At 41.3% G+C, this 11,509-nt stretch overlaps 1 protein-coding gene across 1 annotated transcript in view; it reads right to left on the bottom strand.

Annotated features, from left to right (window-relative positions):
• LOC107291867 (protein CEPU-1-like) overlaps nt 1-10,159 on the bottom strand; it is a 131,037-nt gene extending 120,878 nt beyond the window's left edge. Inside the window, exons 1-3 of the mRNA XM_029285029.1 lie at nt 10,072-10,159; nt 218-308; nt 61-135 (exon numbers count right to left, since the gene is read on the bottom strand). Coding sequence (XP_029140862.1) covers nt 61-135; nt 218-308; nt 10,072-10,159 — 254 coding nt within the window. The remainder of the gene's footprint in view (nt 1-60; nt 136-217; nt 309-10,071) is intronic.
• Between the last annotated feature and the right edge of the window lie 1,350 nt (nt 10,160-11,509).

Here is an 11,509-nt window from a genome sequence, read left to right as displayed (position 1 = left end):
CGGATGGCATAATGGGTTTTGGTGTTGGCAATAAGCTCCACTCGGGGGTCCAAACACCACTTGTCATTGCCCGCGTAAAGAATACTGCTGCGGTTCAGCCAAGCTACCCGCGTCACTCGATTATCCACAATGCATCTGAAAAAGAAAGAAGGAGAGAGAGGGAGGCAGGGATTAGAATCTGTAAAGGAGTCTTCTAAAGATAGCCTGATTCCCAAGCTTTCCATCCCTTTTCTCCCCTTTCCTCATGTCGAAGTTCTGAGGTGAGCAACAGTTACCCAAAAGAACATAGACCAGCATTTTAGCTAGATCTAATGGCCGCATTCAAGATAAAGGTAATCCTCGAATTAAGATCACAATTGGGCGAGGTATTTTTTTTTTCCACATTGTGTTTTTACTGCTTCTAAGCCATCTAGAGTCACTGTGAATGAGTAGGCGGCAATATAAATTTAATAAACAAACAAATGAATGTGGTGGTCCCATCAGCCAAGGGACATCAGCTGGTGGGAACCAGGAGACCATAGTCCCCGCCTTCTAGAACATTCTACATTTAGGTAACAGAATGATCCAACCCTGTTGTCCTTTCACGAGGCTGTGAGGACTTGGTTGTGCATTGGGGTCTGCGGCCCTGAATATGTTTAGGGCCTGGTTTCTTGGTTGTATTAACATCCATAGTAACAGCTTTATTTGGTACCCTATTTTGTACTGTTTTAATTGTCCTTAAATTATTTTTATGTATTACTAGCTGTATCCAGCCACGCGTTGCTGTGGCTCAGTCTGGTAAAAGTGTGTGTTGCTTTTACGTCCAACAGATGGTGCTGTTTTTTAAAAAAAGCATGTTTTACCTGTCACAGGTGTGACATCTATATAATATAGGTATATAAAAACACGCACGTATTCGAATGCAATGTTGTGTCAAAATTTCAAAGCAATCAGTGAAGAACTTTCAGAGATTTAAGATTTTGAACAAACCAACATTTACATTTTTATTTATATAGTTAGATGATGATGATGTAACAACACCCGGAGTCACCTGTTGACATGGGCGACTACAGAAATCAAACCAAAATAAACAAAATGAACTGTATCACTGAATTGGCAGCCTGTTGATCCTTTTACAATTTTTCACCTTGCCACGTTGCATATGACACACGTGCCTGGTGGGGAGGAGAGTTTAACAGGATGAGTTTTGCTGGACCCTTCCCAACTGTGTCATCGAAGAGGTAGGAGGAGTAGGCCGTGCAGAAAAATATAAAGAAAAGAAAAGGCACCTTGGCTGCTTTCACCTATTTTCAATTAGCTCTGACTTCCTCAAACACTGAGATGTTTCCATGCCATATACTCAAATTAGCTCGAGCTCACAGTTCCACCCACATACCTCGGGGAGAAATGTCATTGAACCTTGTGGGTTGTGTGTCACAATCCTCAACTGATGCATAAGTAAAAGTGGAAATCACTTCCCCAGAATGCTGCAAAGACAGTTTCCAACCACTCAGCATTAACCTGTATATTGCACTGACTACAACATTAAATCCAGCCAATTATTTAGACCAGGGGTAGGCAACCTTGGCTCTTTTATGACTCGTGGACTTCAACTCCCAGAATTCCTGAGCCAGCCATGCTGAGAGGAAAGGGAGAGGTTTCCAAGCTGAGCCATGCTGGCTCAGGAATTCTGGGAGTTGAAGTCCGTGAGTCATAAAAGAGCCAAGGTTGCCCACCCCTGACCTGTACTATCTCTTCAGATTTGGGCCTAATTCTAGGTTTGTCTCTGTGAAGGGCATTTCAAGTTTCATTTACAGTCTGCAGTAGTTATCAAATTAAATATAGATCTAGGATGTTGGTTTAAAAAAAGGGGGGCAAGTATGTAAGTATTTGGGGTTTTCTAGTCCAACCCTCTGCTCAAAATGGAGACCCTATAGCAGGGCTCTTCAAATTTGGCCCTTTTATGACTTGTCGACTTCAACTCCCAGAATTCCTCAGCTAGGCATGCTGGCTGAGGAATTCTGGGAGTTGAAGTCCACGAGTCATAAAAGAGCCAAGGTTGCCTACCCCCGACTTAGACTATCATTATAACCAGTGGTGGGATTCAGCCGGTTCGCACCACTTTGGTAGAACCGGTAGCTTATTTTTTATTGCCCAGGCCCAGAATGGACTTCCGGAAGTGGCATCCACACATATTTAAATCCCACCACTGGTTATAACGCTTCCCGACTCAGCTTTTCACGGCTGTTACCAAGAGTTTAGTTAGACTAAATATTTGTGTTGTGTTTTTCTTTTTTTTAAAATATTTTTGTTCGTCGACAAGGATAAAACACAAAAGAGAAAAAAACCCAGAAAGACTAACATCCAAGACTAACGATAGAAAAAAAAAATGTGGAGGTTTTTTTTGTGTACAAAAGAAAGGAGGAAAAAAAAGGGAAAAAAAACCCAAATGTCAAAATTATCCGGGTGCTGAAAAATATATATATTAGAAAACCTAGTACATTCTCTTCCCCTTATATACAGGTAGTCCTCTACTTATGATCACAACTGAGCCAAGAATTGATGTTGCTAAGTGAGACATTTGTTGAGTTTTATTCCATTGTACGACCTTCCTTGCCTCAGTTGTTAAATGGATCACTGCCCTTGTTAAGTTAGTATCAGGGTTGTTAAGTGAAACTGACTTCCCCGTGGACTTTGCTTGTCAGAAGGTCGCAAAGAGGGACACCGCAACCATCATAAATATGAGTAAGCTGTCAAACATCTGAATGTAAATCACGTGATCATGGGGATGCTGCAAAGGTCATGAGTGAGAAAGATGGTCATAAGTCACTTTTTTCAGTGCCGTTGTAACTTCACACGGTCACTAAATAAATTTTAAGAAGAAACTGGACAGCCATTTGTCCGAAATGATGTAGGGTTTCCTGCCTGAGCAGGGGGTTGGACTAGATGACCTCCAAGGTATCTTAAAACTTTATTATTATTATTATTATTATTATTATTATTATTATTGTTGTTGTTGTTGTTGTTGTTGTTGTTGTTGTTACTACTACTACTACTACTACTACTACTACTACTACTACTACTACATTTGTAAGTTGAGGATTACCTGTGCAAAAGAAAGGGGGAAAAAAAGATTTAAAAAACCCCAATGTTGAAAATATCTGGATGCTGAAAGATTTTAAAAAAAACCTAATAGGTTCTCCTCCCCTTGCATAACAGATCTACAGATAATTACAAGCTTTCCCACCCTTATTTGACAAAAACAGCATATTAAATAAATATTCCAGCTGAGAGAACCTATCGTAATGTATATGCAGAAAAAAAAGAGAAAGAAAAAACAACAACAACAGTTAACAGGTTAGCTCAACCATTACACTAATCTTCACATCCTTCTGTTAACCATCTGTTATTGTATTATTATCTGCAATGATCTGTTTTAAATCCAAACACACTAGATAGTATATCAATGCAGCTCCACGGGCCACAATTCCACTTCAATCCATCTGCCTCCCAAGTTCTCAGATTTGAAATTTTACCTTCCAAATTCAAGGTGCCACTGGGCATTTTTGCAAATGCAAAGAATTTGCCTATACACACTTTTTTTTAATGCACTGTAAGCAACCTACACTCAAAGAGGAAGCCGCATACAAGAATATGCATAAATATTGCATTGTGTCATTTCCCTTTCTTGTGTGTCATGTATGCACTTTGTATTCTTGTTTCACATGTGAGCCTTTTAAGTCAGATGAGTAACAGAATAACAGAGCTGGAAGGGACCTTGGAGGTCTTCTAGTCCAACCCCCTGCTCAGGCAGGAAACCATTTCAGACAAATGGTTGTCCCGCTGCTCAGGCAGGAAACCATTTCAGACAAATGGTTGTCCCATCTTTTCTTAAAAACCTCCAGCGATAGAGCACCCCCAAGTTCTGGAGGCAAGTTGTTCCACTGGTTAATTGTTCTCACTGTCAAGAAATTTCTCCTTAGTTGTAGCTTGGTTCTCTCCTTGATTAATTTCCACCTGTTGCTTCTTGTCCTGCCTTCAGATGCTTTGGAGAACAGGTTGACTCCCTCTTCTTTGTGGCAGCCCCTCAAATATTGGAACACTGGTATCATGTCACCCCTAGTTCTTCTTTTCATGAGACTAGACATACTCAATTCCCGAAACCGTTCCTTATATGTTTTAGCCTACAGTCCCATTATCATTTTTGTTGCTCTTCTCTCATGCTTTCCAGAGTCTCAACATCCCTTTTTTACATCGTGGTGACCAAAACTGGATGCAGTATTCCAAGTGTGGTCTTACCAAGGCATTATAAAGTGGCATTCATGTCATTTATTGGACTCATTTTTGGATTTTCTATATGGCCTTCAATTCAAATATTGAATTCTATTACTAAGCAGAGGTTGGAAAGCCTCATTTGGAGAGCAAAAATCTCCCGGCAAATGCATTATCTTACCTATTTTTAAGGGTTAACTCATGCTTCACATTTAACAACTTGTGTAACTCGATAGAAAGACTATGTTAAAAGAGCAACAATAGGAGATAACATCCAGGAGGCCTAAGATAGAGACTGAATTTTGTTCACAATATTCAATTATTTTTAGGGATGGAGGCTTATGATGGAAATGTAAACTGATTTTGGAGTTATTCACAGATGGATAATGGAATATTAGATAGATGTCACCCAACTCAACAGAGTTAATGGTCTGCAAGTCAGATTGAGAAAGCCAGTGAACCAAGTCTACTTCCTCCATATTGAAAAAGAGCACAGCAACCTTTTCAAGAAGTTACACAGAAACACTTAATTGTGACTCAAGCTGGCATAATTCATTCCTTTCAAAGGGGGCTTATATAGGGCAGCTATTTGGTAAGGAGCACACTACTTAATCTCTCTCCCCCTCCCTTCCTACCTCCCTCCTTCCCTCCCTCTCTCTCTGTCTCTTTATCTAGCTAGCTATCCAGATAGTCCACAACTTACAACAGTTCATTTAGTGATCATCTGGAAAAAATAATCTATGAATGTTTTTCACACTTACAACCATTGCAGAAACCCCATGATCACGTAATCAAAATTCAGCAACTTGGGCAACTGACTTATGTTTATGATGGATACAGCCTTCCTGGGTCATGTGATCCCCTTTTGCGACCTTCTGGCAAGCAAAGTCAATGGGCAAGCCAGACTCACTTAACAACCCTGTTACTAATTTAACCACTTCAGTGATTCCCTTAACAACTGTGGCCAGAAAGGTCATAAAATGGGGCAAAACTCACTTAACAAATTGGCCCAAAGTCACCAACCGGCTTTAATGGCTAAGGTAGGATTGGAAGTCTCAGTCTGCTGATGATTGGCCCAAAGTCACCCAGCTGGCTTTATGCCCAACTCACAATCTCCCACCACTCAAAATCTCCCAATTTCTAGCCTGGTATCTTAACCACTAGACTCTTTTGGTTATATTACAAGCCAGAAAATATCAGGGAGGCTCAAGTACTTGGAGTCCATAAACAGAACGTTCCCTCTGCTTCATATCATGGCCACCAAGACAAAAAATCTGAGTGACCAGGGCCTCACTTTTTCCAGGAGAGATGCATCAAAAAGATAAACTAAATGGTGTGGTTTTCCCCACACTGAGTCCATTTCTTTCAGCTTTTCTGCTTTAGGACCCGAGTTGATTGTTCTTTGCTTTTCTTGACAAGCTAAGCTCAAAACAGCTCCATCGTTTCAATCTGCAAGACCTCAGTGTCTTTGGCAACTGCTGCAGGAGCAACACGACAATGACAAGCTCAAAATTGGTCATCCTTACACCAAACTCTAACAACTCAAAGTCCCTTTATACCTCTGTACTCCTGCACACGCACGTACACGCACACTATGAGAGCACAGTCGTAACAAACAGTTCCGCTTGTGATACCATGGTAACAAGGAAAAAAACAAGCAAAGGAACACAAGTGGCATTTGGGGGTTTAAAAATAAAAAGGCAGAAAAGCTTTTGCCACTGTGGCTTTTTTCTGGGGGAAAAATGAGGGAAAAAAAAAAAAACCCAACATCCACTCTGTTGAAGATGACACTCTGTGGAAAAAGGTGGGCAGAAAATGTAACTCAACTGATTTATCATATAGGACTTTCTTTTTTTAGTTTTGCAGAAAATTGACTAGGAACGACAATCGTAAGTTAACACTGTGGCTCTCACAATGAGCAACGGAGTGAAAGTGAAGAAATAATCATCTCTGGCTTTGCTATCATTTTGAACAATGGGCAGGAATATATTTAGAAGAGCTCAACAAGTTTGTTGAAACTTCTCCATCGTTTAAGGTTAAGAAAGATTCTCTGATTGCTTTGTAGACTTCGGATTAACTCTCCCTCCTGGTCTTGCCTTTTTGGAAGTTTCATCACATTTGAAATTCCCCACTGCAAAAAACAAAACAAAAAAAAAACAAACCTGTGAAATACTGGCAGGGAAAGCCAACTGGTAGTTCTCTTTAAAATCACATTCTTGTTTCTGAGTTTAAATGAAGAGTTGGCAGATTTTTAGGGCAAGGATAATCCCTGAAGCCTTTGCATTGCAGATTAAAAAGAAGAAGAAGCTAGACTTAGACAGGTGCAAACAAATGACAATCCAAGTAACAAAGCCATGTTCGGAAACAAATGTGGGCAACATCATTGTGTGATTCTGAGTCAGGTTCAGTTCTCCTATAGATATTCAGCATTGAAAACTCATGAAAGCAGCCTGTTCAACTGTCCCTTTGTCAGGGGAGAAATCATTGTGTGATTCTGAGTCACCTTCAGTCCTCCTATAGACCAGGGATCCCCAACCTCTGGTCTGTGGACCAATACCAGTCCGTGGCATGCCAGCAATCGGTCTGCACAAACAAGCAAAACCCCACCCACAAGATGCAGTCAGCACACAAAACCTCACATCCTCTGGTCCATGGAAAAACCTTTCTCCACAGAACCGGTCCCTGGTGCTCAAAAGGTTGGGGACCTCTGCTATATACATTCGGCATTGAAAACTCATGAAAGCAGCCCTTTCAACATTCCCTTTGTCAGGAGAGAAATCATTGTGTGATTCTTAGTCACGTTCAGTTCTCCTATAGACATTCGGCATTGAAAACTCATGAAAGCAGCCCTTTCAAACTGTCCCTTTGTCAGGGGAGAGATTTAAAGCCACACTCAAAATTGGTCACAAGATCCCCTTTTCCTTCTGAACGTTGTCAGTGAAAGTTGCAAATCAAGATTCTGCTAAGTTGATCCTCAGTTTACAACCAGGATTGGGACCAGAATTTCTGTTGCTAAGAAAGGTGGTGGTTGTGAAGTGAGTTGCACCCAATTTTATGACTTTCTCCCCCCACGGTTGCTAAGCAAATCACTGAAATTGCTAAGTGAATCACTGGAAGCTGCCTGGGAAGATCTCAAGTGGTGATCACATGACCTGGGATGCTGCAAACCATTATAAATATAAACTAGTCACCGTGCATCTGAATTTTGATCACACTTCTATGGGGATCCTGCAACGGTCATAGGAGTGAGGACCAGCTGTAAGTCACTTTTTTCCCTCTGTTATTGAACCTTGAATGGCTGTTAAGTCAAGGATTACCTATAACAAATCGTTAATCCAGTCTTAGAGGTTCCGCCAAATAATTTCTCAAGCCTCTTTTCCTATCTCTGTACAGGATAGCAGAATCAGATATTTCTTAGGGAAAGGTAAAACATACCCACCCCTAAGAGGTATTCTTTCCCAAGATGTTCTTCCCTTTTATGCAAATTACTTCTACTCCAGGAAGTTGGGCTGAGGGAGATGGATTGTTTCAACCCAGCAGGACACAAAAGAAACGGATAATATTAATCAGGCTTGGCAAAGGAGCAGAGCAAAACCTCCCTTTGATTGCTAAATTAAATTGTGCTTCTTCCCACCCAGGAAAGGGTAAAAAATCTACAGGAATAGCTAGGTTTCTTGAAATCCTGGCCAAGATTGCTACACTTTCCCTGAAGATCTTCAGAACGTTTTCACTATCGGTCTAGCCTTGGGAAAAGTTCTCATGATTACATCTTTGTGCACTTCCTACCATTTGGTGACAAAGATGTACACTTTGCCACTTTTAGGCAGACATTGGAGCGCTGATGTGCAATGGTGAGGTAGACGCTTTCCGATAACACCTTGACACCAACTACAATCTTCATACTGATGGCAAACCATAAAAACCTGCTTGGCTGCTAAGCTCACTCTTGTTCTGCATTTGCACAATGCACTGATCCATAAAGTAACCAACTGGTTGCACAAGCCTAATGCCCAAAATGGAAAAAAAAATGAACTTCAATATTTATTAAAGTTCAGTAGAGCATAGGTAGCTATTTGGTTCTTAACTGACCTGGTTACATGCATTTAATTCTAAGGCAGTGGACTCCAAACTTGGCAGCTTTAAGACTTGTGGACCAACTCCCAGAATTCCCCAGCTGGCTGGTTGGGGAATTCTGGGAGTTGAAGTCCACAAGTCTTAAAAGTTGCCAAGTTTGGAGAGCCCTTTTCTAAGGTGTGTCTCAAAGATGCTTGATCATATGGTGTAAACCTAGCGTCCAGTTTTGGTCACCGCGATGTAAAAAAGATGTTGAGACTCTGGAAAGAGTACAGAGAAGAGCAACAAAGATGATTAGGGGACTGGAGGCTAAAGCATATAAGGAACGGCTGCTGAAATTGGGCATGTCTAGTTTAATGAAGAGAAGGACAAGGGGGGACATGATAGCAGTGTTCCAATATCTCAGGGGCTGCCACAAAGAAGAGGGAGTCAAGCTATTCTCCAAGGCGTCTGAAGGCAGGACAAGAAGCAACGGATGGAAACTGATCAAGGAGAGAAGCAACCTAGAATTAAGGAGAAACTTCCTAACAGCTAGAACAATTAACCAGTGGAACAACCTGCCTCCAGAAGCGGTGAATGCTCCAACACTGGAAGTTTTAAAGAAGAAACTGGACAGCCATTTGTCCGAAATGGTATAGGGTTACCTGCCTGAGCAGGGGGTTGGACTTGATGACCTCCAAGGTCCCTTCCAACTTTATCATCATCATCATCATCATCATCATCATCATCATCATCATCATCATCATTATATACAAATATCTAGGAATTTGCATTTGTATTGTGGGGGAAAAAGTTTCTTTCTGGGCTGTACTTAAGAATAAGAAAATTTCTGAGCTAGGGCCCAGAGGACAAAGCAAGGGAGGAAAAGAGGGAGAAAAAATAGGCCTCATTTCTGTGTCCTTTTTGTCACCATTGTTACTCCCAAATCAGAGAACAAAGAACAGCATTTTTCATGAGTCCTCTTGGGAATAATAATGTCGCCTGATGATGTTGTGTCACTTTCAGATGGCACTGGGGAAAAAAAATAAAAATAAAACTTTTTCTAAAGGTTCAACAGCTGACAGCTGGCAGGAACATCTCTAGAATAACCAGAACATTTTCAAATATTTCCTACCATCTTGTTAACTATCTAGAAGCACACGGGTGGGGTTTTTTTTTTTAAAAAAAAGAAAGAAAGAAAAAAGAAAAAAGAAATGGACCAAAAGGTGACCCTTAAATTTTATAAATCCATAAATGTGATTATACACGCGATGGATTCTGGCACATCATGTTCTAATCTAAAAAACAAAAAACCAAGCCTGGGACTGAACGTGGCATCTCATACGCTTCTCTTCCTGAATGCCTGTGACAGATAACTTGTCAACTATCACATTTCTCCATTATTGCCTTTGTGCTGGGAACGCGATACCATTACGCTGACAGAAAAATAACAGCAGACATTAAATGTGCAACAGTGGGCTCCTGCACTGCAAAGATGGGCTTCACATATATGTGTCCTAATCTTTCGTGATGCCAGATTCGAGGAAATTGATTTCCAGATTAAAACAAACAAAAACAGTCGGCAATATTTGGAGCAGAGCCCTGTGAGTTTCAGCAGTCTGGCTGACAAATCCTTGCCTTCGTGGGGCTACTGTCGTCCTGCGATAATCAAACATCTTGGAAAACTGGACTGCCTTGTGGATTTAAAAGGGGGGGGGGGAGAGAGAGAAGGAATGATATCATCTTGAGAAAGGGAAGGGCTCTAACTTAGTCTTTCATATATCTGTTTGGTAAACTCATAGTAAGGTAAAGGTTCCCCTGTCAGCCGTGTCCGACTCATGGGCGTGGTGTTCATCGCCGTTTCTTGGCCAAGGGAGCCAGTGTTGTATGAAGACAATTTCCATCATCATGTGGCAAAAATGACTCTATACCAAGGTGCATGGAACGCTGTTACCTTCCCAGAGAAGTGGTACCTATTTATCTACTTGCACTTGCATGCTTTAGAACTGCTCGGTGGACAGGAGCTGGGCTAAGGAACAGGAGCTCACCCCATCACGTGGCGCTTGGGTCTTGAGCTCGGGCTGCCAGCTGACAAGCTTAGCCTCCTGAATCACTGAGCCATCGTGCCTCTCAAATTCATAGTGTCTTCCCCTAATTTCCTCCTTTTCTCCCTGACTTCGCTGGCTATCTCAACATACCTCTAAATTTTGTCCTTTTAACAGAGACACACAAAATCCAGATGAAGCTGTAAAGACTACTGTCAGTTTTGCTTTGGCAGAAGCTGGCCTCAAGCTGATGTGTCTGAGAAGCACGGCTGACCCTCAGGAACTGCCAAAACCTTGAGCTTCCCAGCAAGAAAAATGAATAGTTGTATGTTGCTCAGAGTTGCTTTCTGTGAGATGGGAGGCCATAAAGGTTTGATAAATAAATGCAAAAGATGAAAAAAGAAGAGAAGAGGTGTGTGTGTGAGAGAGAGAGACAGAGAGATAGAAGGAGGGAGGGTGGGAGGGAGAGGGAGAGAGAGAGAGGGAGGAGAGGAGAGGAGAGGAGAGGAGAAAGAAAAATTCAAGATGACCCTACCTTGATTCTCTTATATATAAGAGGGGCAGAGAAGCACTCTGCTGGATTTCAAGATTCTGTTATGATATTCTATAATAAAATAGTTTCAATGCTTTGTGTTGGCTTAGCAATAGGATGGTAAAAGCCTGAGCTAGTGTCTATCCTTAATATATCGTGTATCCCATTTTTTCCCCTCTGGAAAGTTCAGTGTGTTTATATCCTATCTTTTCTCTTGAAAGCACAAAACGGTAAATATACAATCGTCATTTTATCTCTACAACCACCTTGGAAGGTAAGCTGGGCTGAGAGAGGCAGTGAGTTCCTGAATACATTGTAGAAAGAGAGCGAGGTTAGTCTACAACAGCCCAAAATTGGTAGCACCATGTCGCATTCTAGTCAAAGACATATGCTTTCATGAGCTATGGCTTACTCCACTCTACTCCATGTATAGCACAAAGTAAGCTGGAGCTCACAAAATTGTGTGTCTTGTTATTCAATCTGTACAGGTGCTACTAGACTTTTGAATTTTGATTGACCAATGAACTCTCTGGTCATTTGGGGACTTCAACCTGAGTCTCCCTGGATGAAATCCAGCCCTTTAACCCTGAAATCAAGCACTAATTTAACATATCATTATACACTGTGG

This window comes from Protobothrops mucrosquamatus, unplaced genomic scaffold, assembly GCF_001527695.2.
Source record: "Protobothrops mucrosquamatus isolate PMUCROS unplaced genomic scaffold, P.Mucros_1.0 scaffold1207, whole genome shotgun sequence".
In the NCBI taxonomy this organism is placed as follows: Eukaryota; Metazoa; Chordata; class Lepidosauria; order Squamata; family Viperidae; genus Protobothrops; species Protobothrops mucrosquamatus.
The sequence above is the reverse complement of the archived record's forward strand: the minus strand, read 5'-3'. Positions and strand labels throughout refer to the sequence as shown.